This window comes from Macaca mulatta, chromosome 6 (assembly GCF_049350105.2).
Source record: "Macaca mulatta isolate MMU2019108-1 chromosome 6, T2T-MMU8v2.0, whole genome shotgun sequence".
Lineage (NCBI taxonomy): Eukaryota > Metazoa > Chordata > Mammalia > Primates > Cercopithecidae > Macaca > Macaca mulatta.
This window is the reverse complement of record NC_133411.1, coordinates 58,485,708-58,504,839: the sequence shown is the minus strand read 5'-3', so window position 1 is coordinate 58,504,839 and position 19,132 is coordinate 58,485,708. Positions and strand designations below refer to the sequence as shown.

Sequence of the window (19,132 nt, the reverse complement as noted above, 5' to 3'; positions counted from 1 at the left end):
GAGACAGAGAGAGAAAGAGAAAGAAAGCATGCTTAAAAGTATTAAATAAAATGCATATTTTTCTACTGTCTAGGAAACCCACAAGGAATCACAACAGTTGTGGGTTGAATGACAAAATTGACCAAAGGCATTCAGGTGTTTTAAATTTGTTGCATATATAATAACCAAGAAAAATCAAACATCCATTTAATTTGGGCAACTGGCAAGGCTTAGATACATAAGTTGATAGTGGCATTAGGGCATTTCTTAAAATAGAGTATACAGAACATGTCACAGCTATTTATGATTTAAGAGTAAAGTTCTTTTATGTCTGGAAAACAACATAATTTAAAAGAAATAGCATATGAATGATACCACTAGGGAGATGATACATTTGACTGGGTTTTGGTAGAATGAAAAGTGAAAACGTCTAAAAGGAGACAAGAATTACTCATATTCCCAGGAGTGTAAAAGGATTACTAAAATTTTAATGAAAAATTAACCAATTTGCTTTAAAAATAATAGAAACTAGGATATTAGATGAAATTTAGCTGCCCAGAAATTTCTTAGGTATGTCAGGACATTTCATAAATAAAAACTTTTGAAATTATTGACAACTTGATGGGAAGATCACTTGAGTCAAGGAGTTTGAGACCCACCTGAGTAATACAGCCAAGACCTCATCTCTACAAATTAAAAAAAGGACAAGGCAGCCTGAGCTGTCCAAACATAGGGTGAGCAGAATTCAGAGAAAAGACAGAATCATTTCAGACTGGGAGGTCAGGGGAGGTGCCAAGGAATAGACTGTTTGAATGAGCCTTGAAAAATAGGCTAATGGTCTAGCTGGTAAGAAGGCCAAATCATTTGGATTGACTGAGCAAAGGCACAATAGTGGGAAATACAATTCCAAGTTGTTTTTAAGAAACAGCTTGGACAATTTCACTTAATCAGTGGTTTGTGCATGTAACTGAAGTAAGGTAGAAGGGACTCTATATGTTGGAGAATGCCATGTTTCTATTTAACTATCAGCCTGTCTGGGCAATGAATAATCAAAACACTGCTTTAGGGAGATGAATATGGTACAAATGGTATGATCTTAGAATTTTATACGCATAGGAATGTAGGTTGTACACCAAAAGATTAATCCTAGTTAACTCTAAATGGGGATAATATGGAAAATGTTCTTTTTTTTTCTTTTTTGCTTATCTTCAATTTCTGAATACTAAAGAGGTATATCACGTGTAATAATGGTAATGTTTAATAAATCTTGCATTGCACAAAGGAGGCTAAGAGTGATGAAGAAATTAGAAGCAGGGAGAACTAATAACCCTTTGATATACTCTGGGGGGACAGAATAATATATCCACGGGAGTAAAGGCATTGGGACAAAATTGTGAAAAGATAAACTTGGGAATTGATGACTATGGTGAGCAATGAAAAACAAATGGAAAACTACAGCTCAGGTTTCGAGTCTCTTTGATGTATAAAGTTACTGCACAGATTGGAGAAGGTGAGATGTTAGCAAGGGAATTTAAATAATGTGTTCTTATTTGCATATTGATTTTAAGGTATTAGCAGGCTTTTCAAGGGCAAATACTCATCAGTTATAATATTTGACTTTTTTCATTCCTACATTCATTCCTCACTTATTCATTCCTACATTCACATCTCCAGCCCTTTTGAAAATGGCTACCTAATTTCTACATACAGGTCTTAATGTCCTAGTACACATGCGTTTCAAGGTTAGTCATGTAATCAAGTTTTACTCACAGTTTCTAGAAACTAGAAATTGGCTTGGATCTGTTCATAACATCTGAACTATTACATTTTGCCTGAAGCACTTACATTTAATTAAGTTTCTTCATTTTGGAATTCTCTAACAAAAATTTTTTGAACTTCTAATTCTCTTCTTTTTTTTTTTTAAATCGATATTTTCCTTCAAATTTTACTTTCATTTTTTTCTGATACACCAGCCTGTTCCCTAAAATTTCCCTCCAATTCTTCTCTCATTTTGTGCTGCTTACTTGCTGGAAAACATGTAGCATACTATGTGACTGTTTTATCAGCTCAACTGTGGGAATCAGATTAGCATGGGAGTTATTTTAATTTTCAATATTGTTACTTGATAATAGATTTTTTAAAAAGGTAACCATGTTAACTCATATCCTAGGCATTAGGCAAAGTTTCTAACATCCAGGATCACATAATGTATCACAAAAATTAAAAAGAACAGAAATTGAGCTTTTGTCTTATCTTCATTCTCATCTATTTATTCTTCTTCTAGGTGTTACCACGCATTAGGGAGGCTCACCACTAGTAGAACTCTGTGATCATATCTTTTATAGAGAAAGAAACTGATGGTTGCAATTAGAATGTACATTAATGAAACAAGTTCTCCTTTTGATGTGTTTTGAATTTATCAATTTTCCTTAATGAGTCTCCTGAGGGTACAGAAAGGATGAAATCTAATTTGTGTTCATAAAGCAATGAAAATGATCTTAATATGATAATATGAAATTTTTCCTTGGATTATTTAGGAAGTATCCGAGTGTACTTCTCTTTTCTTCATATGATTTATCCTCAATGCTTGCCTATGAAATACAGAAATTATTTTCTCCAGTAAACACCCCCCCACAACATGTATATCCCTACAGATAGGCTTTATGTATAATTTATCTAAAAGTTCAAAAGAAATAATACTTAAAATGGTACTGCCTATTAAAATATCTAAGGTTGTTTATTTAGCTTAGTTAATTTGAATGTTAGCAAGACACAGAAGGAGTAAATGAACTGATTAGATGACAGGCTAAGGAAAGGACTCTAGAGTTACTTTTCTGCCAAAATCTCAAGATTTCTCAATGAAGTCAACTTGGTGACTGAAGGTTTCTTTTTGGAAGGCCAACCATCTAACAGTGGATAACAATCAAGACAGTTAAGAAAGAAGAGACAAAAAATATATATATATATTTTATAAGCCTTTCAGTGGCCAAGACCTGCACTGTGCTAAATTAACCCTCGTAATAAACTTTAAAGGCACTGTGTGCAGATAGCTTCTCTAGGAGCCCCCAGGATCCTCTTGGAGTCCTTCTCTGCCTGCATTCTGCCCCAGGAGCCTGACCTGTAAGGACTTTCTCAATAAACTCCATTGTTCTCTAGCTTCTGGCAGGGTTTGGACAATGGGGCTTCCCAACAGGACTGCTTCCTGCTTGTGTCTTTTTGTACCGGGGAATGTATAACGTGCTAACAGATCCAGGTTACTACACTGGAACTGCGGTTTCCTTATAACCATATCCTTGTAAATAATCTAACTGGGGATGTCCCAAAAATATTTTTCACGGGTCATTTGTTTCCTGTTTGGATTGTGACTGATACAGGTATACTATTATCATTTTACTGATGAAGCCTAGATGGGTTATACAACTAGTCAATATCGCCTTACTAATTACTATTCAGCCAGGATTCAAACTATCTGATCAAAAGCCGGCTCTTTCTACTATACTCACTGCTGCCTGACTGTTAAGAAAGAAATCTATAGCCAGTAAATATCTATCGTAAGAACCATCACAGTTTTCAAATCATCCAAAAGAAAACCAGGCAGCTCCTAAGTTCCACTGTGAATAGTCTGTCAACAAGGCAACAGATCCAATGCTGAATGCACAGGGTACTAGGGATATACAGCATACTGAAGCAATCTTAACAGTTCAAATTTTCAGCTTCTTTTAAGACTACATGAAGTACAAAACAGATATGCTCAACTCTTCCCTGAAATACTTTCTGTGACAAGATCATGGATAAGGTGGGAACAGCATGGGAAAAGGGTTGGAAGCCAAGGGTAGCGTGAAAATTAGACTGGTCTATTGCACCCATTATTTAGGAGTGAAAAATAATGCTTTTATATTTTAATGCAACTCTTATGATAAAGCCATGCCAAAAAAAAAAACCCCACATCGACATGTACTGCATTGCCAGCTCGTGTTATATGCAATGTAGATCAATCTTTTATAGGACAGACCTTTCCATTATTTGTATTCTTCATCCCAGTTCTAAATTTTTAAAATTAACAAAAGTATATGTATGTATACATGTGTATAAACACATGTATACATATATACATACAGAGAGATGGCTAGAGAGACAGAGGTGATGTTTTTCTTTTTTTTTTTTTTTTTTTTTGAGACAGATTCTCCCTCTGTCACCCAGGCTGGAGTGCAGTGGTACTATCTTGGCTCACTGCAACCTCCATCTCTCAGGTTCAAGCGATTCTCCTGCCTCAGCCTCAGTAGCTAGGATTACAGGCATGCACCACCACACCCAGCTAATTTTTGTATTTTTAGTAGAGATAGGGTTTCACCATATTAGCCAGGCTGGTCTCAAACTCCTGACCTTAGGTGATCCACCTCCCTCAGCTTCCCAAAGTGCTGGAATTACAGGAGTGGGCCACTGCGCCCAGCCAAGATGTTTTTTTAGTTGTAAGTTAACAGCTGTTTTTCATCAGCTCTTCTAAGTTAACAGCATTTAAAAATTATTTAGATTTTTTTAATGGCTTACTGAAAATAAAACAAAAACACTAGTTGATGTTAAACTCAATTACCTGTTATATTTTGGCAGCTAAAGAGACCAAACAATAATTCAGTCACCACTAGCTCATTTGTGGCAAAGACAGTAATATACAAATTTGAGCATCCACTTACACGAAAAAGAATCGTGTGCAGACATGGTCAGTATTGGGGACAACCCATATCTCTCCATGTTTGTGCAGGTCGGGTGAGGTGATCACTGCAAGTAGAAGATAAAATTAAAGAACCACTTTATTCTAAAGAAATCCTAGTCCATTCCGGCTTAATATATCCCTTCTCTTTGAAATCTAAAGCAAAAATATAAGCACTAATGAACACATAAAAATTCTTTAAACTTACTGTCTATGAAGAAATATAGACAAAAACAGTGAAAGGCCATGTAACAATTTTATAATTTGAATAACAACTGGTATAACAACAAAAAGGAACTCATTTAAGTATTATCGAAAGCTGACAGGTCCTGACTTAAGAACTATTTAGACACCATGTTCATGTACTATATAACTACTGTGTGTTGAAAACTTAAAAGACAGTTGACAGTAGCTACTAAAACTCCTAACACAAGAAGAAAAAAATGAATTTTTAGCCAAAGTCATATTTTAAAGTAAGAAAAAAGAAAAGTATATGATCTTGCAAATCACCCGTCAATTTTTCTGTCATAAGTACAAAATAATATAATAATTTCAGTGTAGGAACAGAAAGACCTAATAGGTTATCTTCTCAGTGCTTGGTTCATCTTTCACATTTTTCATCGTGTCACATATTCAAATACCAACTTTAAGAGGAAGATAGCACATTAACTAAAGAGATAAGCATTACTTGATCAGAAATATGTAATTACCATTCTGGAAATATCTGCCTGAAATAAAATATATCACTGTCTGAATTCTTGCCAATTCTGCAATTTGGTTTGAAACTTTATGATCTCTACTGTACCCGTTTTTGCATTTGTGCCCTTTGAGATGATCACAAGGAATAATGCTTTTCCTATTCCACTGTAAGCACTCTATAAATATACTAATATTCTTAATTATAGATGAGCTAAGAACTAACACTACGAGGTTTGTAAAACTTTCAACTTACCTTCACATAAGGCTATGCATTTTAAGTTACGGCTTTGCAGGAATTGGGATTGCTGTCCTTTTTTCTGTGACTAAATTCCAAAAACAATTAACACTTAGAGTCAGAATGGAACACTTAGTGAAAAAAACTGTTCATCATCAAAAAGTCACTGAGGTGGCTCCAGGAAAAAAAAAAAAAAAAAGCCTATCTAGACTAGCATCAATTTCCTTGCACTCTCTTAATATCAAGCTATTTTTATTTAATTTCTGTACATAATCATTACTAAATTATTCTTGAGATGAGTGAACTTAAAAATGCTAAATTAGGGTTCAATGATCTCACAACATGGAATTAGAACTCAAATTTATTTTTACTAAAAGCTTGGCCTCTATTTCAAGGTAAACAAAATTAAATTTGCATGATCTTTTCCAACATCAAAATCAATTATTTCAGATCATCTACTCCAAAACCAACCCATTTTTTAATAGCATCACTTACTAGGTCACAGAGGTTTCAGAAACATCACATGTAGAAAATCTGGGATGTTTTCGTTTTCAGATATTAGATTAGCTATACTCTTTTTTAAAAATTTAAAGTCACATTATTTATCAGATGAATTTTTAATTTTCCCAGAATATACTTGTTTTCTCTGAAACAACGTGAGATTGATGGTCATTCTACTCTCTGCCCAGAATGTTCTTTCTCCTAGAGAGGCACATGGCTCAGGTACTCATCACCTGTAGGTCTTGACTCAAATGTCACCTTCTCAGAGTATCCTTTCCTGACCATCCTTTTTAACATTCATCCCAGGTCCCTCTTCCACCCGACAGCATTAAATGTCTTATTTCCCTGGTTTATTTTTCTTCATAGTATCTAGCATTCTATCTATCTAAATATGTAGTTAATTTATTTATACCCCACAGTAGAACGTAGGCTCCAAGAGAACTGGAATATGTGTCTACTTTTGGCCATCACTATACTGCCTAGGAGTATCTCTGGTACTACAGTGGGAGATAAATACATATTTGTTGAATAACTATTGTATAGAGGCAATTCAGTTATTGCATTTCAGAGTGAGTTTTATTCCTTTATAAGTAATGACAACATTAAATAATTTTGCAGACTTAAAAAGCCTATTTTTCCAAGCTCTGCTGGCTAATGAGGCCACAGTTCACTAATCATAAGCAGTCACTAAAGTCACTACAACACCTGTGATGCATTGCTGCTTTTACTGCTTGAAGCTGGCTCGTCCTTGGCTGACACCTTCTGTTTCTTGTTCATCCCTGAAAACATCAGCAAAATAATAATTTAGGGACAAAGCTGTCTGATGCAGCTCAAAGTACAATCCACCTACTATGCAAAGTTCCATTCTAGGTAAAGGTTTGATCACATCAGGCTAGAGACAGTAACAAAGGGCTGTGCCCTTAGCACCTGAGGTGGAAGATCAGTGGGTTTTGGAGTCCTGGGAAAGTTATTATTATTATTATTATTTTGCATTGAAAGCAAGGATCGAAAATTCTTCTGCATAAAATTAATATAGTTTAAAAATTATTAAAACTTGATTTTAAAAGGCTTTTAGAACCTAACTGTCATTCCTACTATCTGGCTAGGAGAAGGAGAAAATAAAGGGTGGGAAATATGAACAATGTCAGAAAAATATATTTACATTACAACTTAACTTTTCTGTTGTTATTTGTTGTTAAATTCTACGTAGAATCTAACATTTCTTCTAATTAAGACAAATTTTATGTTCTTTTTTCTGCAATATTCAGAAATTTTAGCTTACTCTGTAAATGCCATAATTTCTTACTGTGAATACTTTAGAAAAGCAGAACTAAAATACACATGTTTTTGAATATGTAGATTTGTATCTATACTTTACTAGAAAGTGTTCATCTACTGTTACATCAGAAGTTGAGATAGGTGCTGATTTTTGTAGTTGTTTCAGCAAATGGCCTAATGAGATGGGGAAAAGCCTGTTTACAAATTTGTGAAGTACATTTATCCAACTTTTTCAGGTCTTCCAAAAAGGTGCTGGGGTGGATGGGGACAGGTTGAGGAGAAGGCCTTAGGATTTCAAACGCATTTCTAACCAAAAAGCAAAGGGTATATATGCAGAGAAGCTGTCCTGTTCTCTTACCCCTACCCTTTCAGCCCTTAAAATCAACTACAGATGCCACGTCATCTTACCGTAGTGATTCTTACATTTGTCTCAGATCAAAAGCCCTTCAGGAATTTGAGAAAGGTATGTACTCCCTCTCCAGACAAATGCACATATACACAGACAAATTTTTACATCCATTCACACGGTTTGTACCTTTCCTCAATTCTTTCCATGAACCCATCGAAGGAGTCTATATACCAATATAAAAAACAGAAAATCACAGTACTTGATGATTTGCTGTGTTTTTTCTTTATCTATGCTGAGAATGTACTTATTTATTTCAGCTGGTTTCTTAGCTTTTTATTTTGTACTGTTTTAGCAAGATTTAGAGTCTGATTTTAACCGATTTCTTCTTTGTTACTCCATTTCCTATCTCTACAGTATCTTACACTTCCTGATATTTATTTTCTTGTGTTATTTTGGCATATGTATTTTCAGAGATCACTGCAAGAGTATTTCTTTGCTAACAAGAGAAGGAGTCTAATTCCCCAACTCTTGAATATGAGTCAGGCTGTCCCAGACCTGCCAGTGCAGCCCATCCATCAACTGAGTGCCATTCAGTGGATACTTCAAGGGGCTAAAGAATCACTTAGCCAGGTCCCATCCCAGATTGCTGACCCAAAGAACCTATGAGCATAATGAAGCTGTTATTTTGCCCTAAGGTTAGGGTGCTTTGTTGAACAGCAATAGTTACTTGAATAATTATGTTTTAATTTTTCATATATTTCTAATTTTTCTTTTTTTATTTACATGCAACCTTCTAATTTTTTAAAGTTTTCTTTTCATCAGCATTTTACCATTTATCAATGTTGCTGTTTTCTTTTCGTATTTCTAATTATAAATCTGGTTTTAAGCATTCCAAGTTTCCTATCACTGAGAAACAACTTGTTATGGTTGGAAGAACATGAACTTTGGTAAATAAATTAGGAAGTTCTTTTTAATGTTCACCTAGTTATCAGACCTTTCTTACTATACTTTCCTATAACATGAGGATATTAAGACTTACCATTCAGGCACCATGTGAATGACATCTCCTAAAACGTGTAATGTGATCGCATAATTACACACACACACACACACACACACACACACACACACACACACAGAAGCACACAAGCAAAACTAATTACATATGCAGTTATATGTATATAAAACCACTTAAAAGTGTGAAGGAACATACGCAGAACAATGAAGCTGTAGTAAAGGAGAGAAAATTTTCATCTGCTACTTCAAAAATTCTATGTAGCTTGAATTTATACAATGAGCATAATTATTTTATGTTTAAAACAGAATAGGTTAGTTGTTACATAAATCATACTGATCATTGTAAAATATTCCAAAAATTTTTAAAGTGCAAAGAAGAAAACATCACCAATTTCACCAAGGATAACTAATGCTAATAATTTGGTGATCATTCTTTCTACATTTTTAACTCATCAGGCTCCTGCACAGCACAAGCTTTCAATTTATTCCAAAGTATTCTTTCCCACAATCTCACCAAATTTACAAAAAGTTGTTAACAAGAGAGATGATTTTGAGGGTGTTTTTCTACTTCTAATGTTTCCATAATGTTCAAAGCTTCTTTATGGATAATAATCCAAAGATAAGAAATTAGCATGATATAGAATTACACTTAAAGATATTATGTATGTGTACTTTTCAGGGCCCTACATAGTGCTTTGCATATACTACAGTCTCAATATTCATTTATGGAAGGAATAAATGTAAGAAATATTAAATATTTGTTTAAATTGATAAAACACATATTCCATCTTGTACCCTAGGGAGAGTATTATAAATTCATCTTGACATTGTAAATTTAATAAAAATATATATAATAGGGCACAATAGAAAGCTGTGCATAGAGTATAAACAATAAGAAAATTAAAAGCTAATAAATTTGACTTTAGGATTACCTGAGTAACCAAATGATATGCTGGACATTGGACTAAGATAGATTCCACTTCCATACATTGCACCATGGAGCTAAGATGGGAAGAGTAGGAGAGAAAGAGAGAGAGAGAGAGGTCTGTTCATGGTTTAAATGTTAATATTTGACAAAGCAATCAGTTTCATGTCAGAACATTCAGTCTTAGAAAAAAATGACGGAGCTTCTATTCCAAGGTCTAATTTGAAAACAGTACTAACAGCCTTGTGCTTAAAACTCAGAGTTTATATATGAAAAAACGATATCTAGAGGAAAAAGATTCTTGATAAATGTTTTCCATTCTACCAGTAATAAAAACAATCACTTATTACAAAGTACACTAGCAGGCCTTTATTTTAATGGATCTAAAATTTTAGAAATTAAACTTGGTCTGAAAGACACAGTAACACATTCTGATTAGGATTTATATATTAGTGTATAAACAAAGCGTCCTGCTCAGATTTTCATTAAATAACACTATCTGTCATCCTGCTCTTATCCTTTGTTACATTTTTGAAGTTACATAAGTTTCATTAACCGAAACCCTTCAACTGGTCTAAGAAACTATACTCAGATCAACTAAACTTCTTTCTCATTTTCTGTGTTCTGGGCCCTCACACGCTATTAGTATGAACTATTGAATACTAAACGCATTTAACATTTAACATTTAATTGAATCATCTAAAATGTCATTGTAATATGAGATCTAGCTCAAGTGGCTGGGTTAAGTATCTCATATTATTAAGTCTTAAGCATCTCATATTTTCTTAAGTCCTTATGCTGTCAGATGAAAAAAAATTCAGCTGCATGAGAGTGAAGTGAAATGTGCAGGATGAAAAGCATAAATAAAGATGAAGATGACAGCCACGATATTCTGCTAACACCAAGTACTGTCCTAGAGGCGGAAAAGCAGGTATTAGATGGCTCTCTAACATCCAGTCCACTTATTTCTACATTTTATTCTCTAAAAGCATTCATATTGAGGCCCAGTACTCAAGAAATGTACACTGAATTAACAGAACGCCTCTATGATTTTACTTTGTGCATAATGTTTTTCTACCTAAGTTAAAAGTGTGATTTGTTTTATTGTTTTCTCATAGGGAATTAAACTCTCTTTTCTTTTCTTTTCTTTTTTTTCTTTTTTTTTTTGTTGAGACAGTCTCGCTGTGTCACCCAGGCTGAGGTACAGTGGTGCGATCTCAGATCACTGCCACCTTCACTTTCACCTCCTGGATTCAAATTATTCTCTTGCCTCAGCCTCCCAATTAGCTTCGATTGTAGGCATGTGCTACCAAGCCTAGATAATTTTTGTGTTTTTTTGTATTTTTAATAGAGACAGGGTTTTGCCATGTTAGCCAGACTGGTCTCAAACGCCTGGCCTCAAGTGATCTGCCCACCTAAGCCTCCCAAAGTGCTGGGATTACAGCTGTGAGCCACTGTGCCCATCCTTTCCCTTTTCATCGTATTATCCATTTTGTGTTTAGAACATTGTGTTCTGCTTCAGTTCTAGTATGCCTACTACGAATTCCATATAATGTTTTACTCACATGCTTCCTCTTTTGCAAGTAAAAGCCTAACAACAGGGTTGCTTACTGACTCTCAATTCTGAAGAAGAATGAGGTCTTGTTAAAGCATTCAGGAAATTTACCTGCAGTCGTGTATTAGAAGCAACAACCAGACCATTCCTCAGGATGGAGTGCCAGTTTTCAATGTGTGAGCCACTAAAAAAACAGACGGAAGGGAAAAAGCAAAATCAGAAAATTAATTATCGTCAAAGTGGTCACAATATAACAAGTCATGATACCTTCTGAAGGTTCTGGATTGCCAAATCAAGTATTATGTAGTTGACTTCATAACCAGATACTGAATGACCATCTATTGAATGACCATCTGCTGAATGACCATTTACTGAAAGACAGTGATATCTTCCCCATACATTTCTGGAAAACTGGGTGGAGCACACCCCCATAACATTAACCCTTACTCACTGAAATGCAAAGGTGCTTCCAAAGAGTTTTTTAGCAGCTCTAAAATTGGATTCTTTGGCTGGTGGACTGCTGAGAAGGAGGAACTGATGTGGAGTATGCATAAACTTCAATTGCTGCCATTTAAAATAAAGAAAAACAAAAACATGTAAAACTTAACATATATTCAGGCTGATGACAATTTCAAATTTTATTGGCTTAAGAATTATCCACTTTCAAACTATAGCAATTTTACACTAACCACATTAGCAAGCTAAATTGTATAATGTTTTAAAAACTCTACTTAAGTGGTAAGTCACATGGAATTGCAAATATGAAGAACAATTCTTTGGGCAAACGGGAAAGGAGTAGGAAACAGACAATCCAAAGTCATTTGTATTTAGCTTTGGAATACAGTACGCATTCATGTTTAAGCAGATCTGCCTTCTTAATTACATTTCTTTTCACACTTTTATTACTGAGTCCCTAAGTATATACTAGCTATTCAACTGGGGAAATATTCTGGAGTTTGCTAAGCAGAAAAGTTTATAAAACTGCAAAAATTATTATTATGCTTTATTTGCATATATTTATAAAATTGAGAACTTTTGCCTACATTCAAATATAGTCTCCTGCTTGGTCATGAAAATAAATGAAAGCAGAATCTTTTGGATTCATAGCTTGATAACATCTTCTAAGTGTTTCCCTTTCTCTTAGGAATATAGTTACACAGGAATATAAGGCACAGGAGTCTCACATTTAGAGATTCATAGGTGGCAAAAATGAGATTTTTTTAGGTACAGCTCCTAGGTGATGATCAGAACTGAAATCCACATTCTATTAGCTTTTTACAAATTATTATTTTTTAAGTTTACTAGGCTGATAAATAAGCTGTCTGAGGTCAACAGCTTCTCAGTTATAGAAAAATGGAAATGTGCCAACATGAAACTGACAATGATTACAAAGCACATTAACTTCCTTCTGGTCAATCTCCATATAATATTTTTTCAATTGCTTGTGGAATGACTAAATGATTTCATATTGATGTTTTTATTTACTTAAAAGGTCAGAACAACAGCCTCAATGAATTTGTTATCTGGAAAGATTTGGAGCTAGTGAACAAATGGCTATTTCAAACTAAAGAATGAGATTTAACCTGGGTTTACTTCAATTCCTGGAGAGGCTGGCTAAAAATCACAAGGTAGGTTCTCCCAACTGGCAAGTACTCCTCCCATTTCTGTATGTATATGTAAAAAAACAAAACAACTTACCCTGTTAACTGGCAGTTTCACAATATGTGATCTATTACTTGATATAACCCTGAAATTAAAATGATCCATTAGTCACAAATATATGCCAAATATATTGAAAGTTCTTTTTCTTAATTGGCAAGTGATTGAAACTTATTTTTGCTGTGCCATAAACTAAACTTGGAAATAATTTCATTTAGTTGCATAATTTAGGTTTGCTTCCTGAAACAATTTAAAGAGCTTATGTAACAAAAAAGATAACATTTTAATTGGAGAAAACACACTAGAAAGTCGTTCTCTAAAACTTAAGACATAGTTTTTAATAAGCATAACCTCACATATCAGCAAAATGAACTTTTGAACATTTCTGAATGTACTTTCAAATAATGATAGTCCAAATAAAAATATGAGCAGTGAGTCATGGATCTGCTTCTTTTATTCCTCTCTTAAATTACTTAAATTAAGGATACATTCTTATGAAGATTTTTTTTCTTTAAACATTTGAGGATCTCTTTGAGCTGATATATACAACCTTTTTATATACAAAAATCCAACAAACGTAGACACTGCAGTTGAAGAAAATTAAATTCAAGTGTCTGAAAGGAATTGCTCCATACTTTCAGCACACAAAATAAGCAGGGAAAAGTACACAAAGTTTTGGTAGACTCTCTTCATATTGAAAGAAGAATGACTAACAAGCTGAAGGAAATGATCACAAGAATTAGAAGTTAACCATCTGACTACAAGGAAAAAAAGAAAGCAACCAGATATCTGCAATTTTTACCTTCAATCTGAATATAATAATGAGAAAAATTTTAAGGTTACAATGGAAATTTAGTGTTATTTTACTTAAATCTGTCAGAATTTAGTAACAGATCATAAAAGATACAAAGAAGGAAGGCTTCTATACCTAATTTTTGTTATAATCTTGTTAGACTAAATTAAATGTGTATTACACAATTTTAATGAAGTGAAAGTTAAGTAATCAGAATCTTGAAGAAGCCAGATTATTTTGCATCTGCCCACCTTTACATATTTTTTAAAACTTCCTGGTCACAGCCTGGTATAAGTGCTTATTCATATCAATCTCTTATAAGCCTTACATTTTTATTACTGTATGGTAAATCTCATGGAGTTGGAGTTTTCAAAGTTAATTCAAAGAGACATGTATATAAAACCCTTCTAAGGGATGCTGAGTAGAAACTAGTATCTTCATTTTGCAAATGAGAAACAAGAGAGGAAATTATTTGAAGTAGAAGAGGGCAAATTATTTGAAATGGGCATCACAGCAAGGTGACTTTTCAAACCACCTCTCCTCTTCATAGTCTAGCCCTCCTTCTAAAATTCATGCTGGGATAACACTGTATCCCTCACCAGGCTCACTCTGAAACTGTGCATCTTCTGCAGTGAGCAAGCAAAGAGTTAATCATATTTATACTGCCCTTGTTAAGGGGGCAAAATATAAAACAATTATTTTGGATTAGAAAGATTTCAATAATAAAGGTTGAAACACTGAGTTTGATCACTTAGTCCTCACTGCACTAGAAAATTAAATGAACCAAAATGCTTTTGCCAGATAATCTAGTTAATCACATCTTGAAAACTATAGGCAAACTGCTGTCAAATGCACTATTTATCCCTGGTAGTGTGTGTGACAGCATTCTCTTCCCCTTGTGATGTATAAGTTTTAATTAAAGTGAGAGTCATTATGGACCCTTAGGTTGTAAAATCACCAGGTCTCATAAGCTTGTAGAACTCTAGCATTGCAGGGCTTGTAAAGCAGGCATTTTTTTTTTTTTTTTTCTTAAAGCAAGCAGTAGAAAGGGATGCTGTTTTCATTACGAGGAAAACTAAAATTTTATACCATTGCAGTAAGGGATGAGCAAGGGGGTCCTGTTTATCCATCTGCTTCTTGATTTCCAGATATGGTGCCTGAAAAAAAGTCATAATACTTCTTGATTTTTCATAAAAATCTGTTTTTCCCTTTTTACAAAAGGAAAATCAGACCAAACAATATGCCTAATCTAGTAAGACTTAAAATTTTATGGACTTAACATGGGAACAACAACAATTATCCTAGTCTTTTCTCCCAAGATGATGGGAAGCATGAACTTACAAGCCACCAAAATGACTTGTCCCAACACTGTGTTAAAAGACTTGTCCAGATTTTAGCCTGGCTTCCATTTACACTAGGCTATGTCCCTAAAGATGGCCACTCTCCGGCCCCCTGTTGAGTGTCTGCTCAAGAAAACGTGAGGCTGCCAAACCACAAAATGTGTACTGTACCAGCCCACTTTGGCAAACCGTTTTTGGTAATTCTCCACTTATCCCATTCTGTAACTTTCCATTTTTACATAACTCCCCTAGTCCCATGTTCTTTTCCTTGCCTTTTCACTTACTTGTAGTGCCTTTTGCTTCCTCTCCTCTGCCTTTAAAAACCTGGATCACCTTTGTCTTAGTTGAAGTTGAGCTCAGTTTATGCTGCAGTCTCTCTCCCCCACTGCAGTGCTCTGAATAAATCTTTCTTGCCACCTTTACAAGTGTCCTGTAAAGTTTCTCTTTCACAATGATCATTTTTAACTGATAACTAGTATGAAGCAAAGCTTGTGAGAGCTACCACTCATGCTCATCTCTGACAGTCCAGACTTAGGTGTAGATCTTTACATTAAAAATTGGACACGATTTACCTAAGACGAACCCTTCCCTCAAAAGTATTTAATGGGATTTACCCAGACAACCATTTCACAGAACAAAGAGCAATCTCTCTGTGACAATTTAGGGCTATGTACAGGTCAGTACATTCTAGAAAACAGCACAGTATAATGTTGTATTTATTCAGAAAGGTTTAAAGAATTTGACACAATGAAGCCTGACAGCTTCCCTATGAAGTACACATTGGAAGAGGGTGCGGAATTACTAATTCCACCTTGACAGCAAAGCACCAAGCAATTAAGCAACTTGCCCAAGGTCACAGGCCACATTCATTGACAAGTCAGTTACACAATTTTGGCCTCTAACTTCCTAGGCTGACGCTCAGTTGTCTACGTTGCTCCTATTAAAATAGCTTATGCGTGACCCAGAATGAAGAAAGCAATTTTTGGCAGAGAGCTGATTCCAGAGTCAGAGTTTGTAGCTATTTTTAAATCCAAGAATAATCAGGGTCTAGGGTATAGTATAAATACCTTATACCAAAGTCTTTTTCATGACTAAAAATGTTTATATGACTTAGTGTAAGATATTCCAATATGTTCTTTTTTTTTCCTAGGTGGAAATACATTTTATTTTATTTTTTTACCTACACAGATAAGGAGTGTTTGTCTGAGAAAGAATTCAGATAATACAGAAAGGTACTGGCATAGAAAAACAACCCGAAAGGATGGTGATTTTTTAAGCAAATAATAGCATTTGTGAATTAAAGGATCTCTTGTTTACTATTTGCCAGACACACACTATTTACTGAGTGAATGAATGAACATTTGACTACATGAATAAATGATGATCAAAAGAATCAAGAAACAAAATGGAAATGGAAAAATGTACTTTTTGAGTACTCTCTTCCTACAGAGGAATAGAGATAACTCTGGGGGTTGGTGGGGGGTGGGGAGAAAGCAGCATAGCAGCTTAGTGGGCCCTGGGACAGGAGGATTCCCCTATTCCCTCCCCAGAGAAAATAAAGGACCCGGGGTAATACTCATTATAGGCCTGCAAGATTCTCAAGGGCAGTGCAATCCTTGAAACCACTACATGCAAGCTGCACACATAATGTGTGTTCTCAATCTCGGATTATTAATTTCTACTTACAATGATGAGTCTTAAACCTCTCTCCAAGTCTTTGACAGTGGAAAGGTCTCAATAATTCAAGTGTGTGCTTTTCCAAGTGCTAGACTATAGCCCAGGGATGTGTTAGATTTTCCTAACAAACTCTGATCCTTGCTCATCAAACTATTTCCACCAAAGCCTCCCTTAATGACCAAAAACATAAACACATACTCTCAGGGAGTCTGGTATCTTCCAAAGTGGTTTTGGGATTTTGCATTATATAAAGTATTTATGGAAATTTTCCATTTTAAAGAACATTTCTGTTTTTATTTTAATACTCAAATGATGTTTTGAAATTGCTACCATCAATTAAAATTGACAGTCAGAAAGATGGTACCAGATTTAACCTTTGCCTTAAAATATCCCAACATACCTACATGTACCCAAGCTCTTGCTCAAGTTTGAGGGCAGAGTATTAGGAGTACAATTATCTTATAATTATCCGCTTACTTTCCTGAAGTCACAGTGTTACATGCTAGAACACTGATGTGATTTAATTAAAACATCTTAATACCACACAAATTTTTAAATGATTTTAGTTATACCCTGTATAATAGAAAAGTCTATATTTCACTACACAGCTAGAACTCTCAAACATTTTAAAAATATACTGTACAAGACCAGATGACATACTTACTTGTGTCATTTCTCTGATAGAAGTTATGCTATCCAGTGCTTTCATTACTCGATCATAGTTCTTTTTCTGTTTAATGAAAAAGTAATGTTAAAAAACAGCATTTGCTTATAAGCTGTTGCAAGTCTATTTTTCACTAGAGAAATATATTATTTCCATATGTGAATTTTCCCTTAGGGTCAATTTGAAGGTAATGACTGTTTTGTGTACATAAAAGGGAAGACTATTATAAGATGGCTCCAGGACTTCAGTCAGAGAAAAGGAACAAAGAAAACAATGCCAATCCTTCTATAAGTCATGGGAGAAAAATCTAGAAACACAAAAAAGTTATGGGGCTCCTGATTCAGGCTTTCACCACTAAAACACTAAGCCATAATGAATAAAGTCAACATAGAATCCTTCTAAAATATAAAAACCCACTTCAAATCTCACAATTGCTTTTATTTTATTTTGATTTGAATATTGTTAACAAAAGAGTATGGCTGAGAGTATGCAAATGATAGCATACCGTCATGTAGCTGACAATTCATTTTCAAGCAAGATCTAAGTATATGTGCTGTTGCCATTTATGAAGAAATAAAGTTCTTCCAAGAAAATTGTATACAGTTGTTTCTATAAAATTATTTCAAGCTGAGTAGTAATAGAAACTGAGGCAATTTTAGCTCTTATGCAATTTGAAAGTTTTGTAATTTCAAAAGGATTCTGCCTTGTCTTTAGGAACATTTATAAAATTGCTTCCTTAAGAAAGGCAGGTCCATTAACAATATGAACTAAACTTTCACTAACCTTCAGACAGCTGGAGAGGAAGAAGGGAAAGGGGAAAGGAGGGTTGAAGTGAAAATGCAGAAAAGAAATGAAAACTTGTCCCTTTACCCATGATCTTTAAAATCAAAATGAGGTTATATAAGTCAGAATCCCCAAAAATATATGATGAAATTAAAATACTCATGGATATGCTTGATGAGATAGAGACTTAGATAGAAAGAGGAAACCTAATGAGACTACAATCTCAATGTTGTTGTTATTGTTAAAGAAAACTTTGTGATTGGTGTGCCAGGATAACAACTTACCCTGGGATTGAAGGCCAACATCTGAGGATCATTAGGATCTACCACAGAAGGATATGGCTCGAAAATCACAACTTTTCTAGGAGATTCCAACGCAGACCTACACATGGATACTAGTAGATCTACCACCTTGAAATATACACATAAGATAGTTACTACCCTTCAGGTTTTATCCAGTGCTTTGCCATTGTTTCTCCCTCTCAAGGTAGCATAAGTTAATGCGGAAGATCCAGGACTGCTACCAATCTCTCAAATGGGTAATTCAAGACTTGAGACCATACTTGACCAAACTTGACCATCAATTCAAAATAACAAACGTGTGCTGCCTCTCATTACTCACAACTTAATATCTCTTTTTCAAGGGCACACATTATATGCTAGCATTGTTCTACGCCCTATGGTAAGACAAGGCACAAGACAGACAAGTCCCTGCTGTGGTGCAGTTGACAGTCTAAGGGAGAAGATACACAATAAAATATTAGTTAAACAAGTAGATGCTTCAGTAGAATTTCTGATACTGTTACATGTTATATAAAAAAAAGTAGGCAACAGAGAATAATGCATAAAGGGACACTGTTTTAGAGTGGCTAGGAAAGGTGGTGAATCTCAACAGACCTGTATGGGGTCCAGGAAGGAGACATGCGACCATCTGGGTAGATGTTCCAGGTGAAGGAAGCCCCATGTGCAGG

General features: G+C 34.7%; 1 protein-coding gene across 5 annotated transcripts in view; it reads right to left on the bottom strand.

Moving 5' to 3' along the window:
- PARP8 (poly(ADP-ribose) polymerase family member 8) overlaps window positions 1-19,132 on the bottom strand; it is a 189,998-nt gene that overhangs the window by 7,107 nt on the left and 163,759 nt on the right. For all 5 annotated transcript variants that reach the window (XM_001093952.5, XM_015140064.3, XM_078004416.1 and 2 more), the window contains 10 exons: window positions 18,447-18,572; window positions 17,380-17,445; window positions 14,788-14,855; window positions 12,945-12,993; window positions 11,698-11,810; window positions 11,358-11,430; window positions 9,699-9,768; window positions 6,828-6,901; window positions 5,640-5,709; window positions 4,671-4,755 (listed from right to left, as the gene is read on the bottom strand). In XM_001093952.5, coding sequence (XP_001093952.1) covers window positions 4,671-4,755; window positions 5,640-5,709; window positions 6,828-6,901; window positions 9,699-9,768; window positions 11,358-11,430; window positions 11,698-11,810; window positions 12,945-12,993; window positions 14,788-14,855; window positions 17,380-17,445; window positions 18,447-18,572 — 794 coding nt within the window. The remainder of the gene's footprint in view (window positions 1-4,670; window positions 4,756-5,639; window positions 5,710-6,827; window positions 6,902-9,698; window positions 9,769-11,357; window positions 11,431-11,697; window positions 11,811-12,944; window positions 12,994-14,787; window positions 14,856-17,379; window positions 17,446-18,446; window positions 18,573-19,132) is intronic.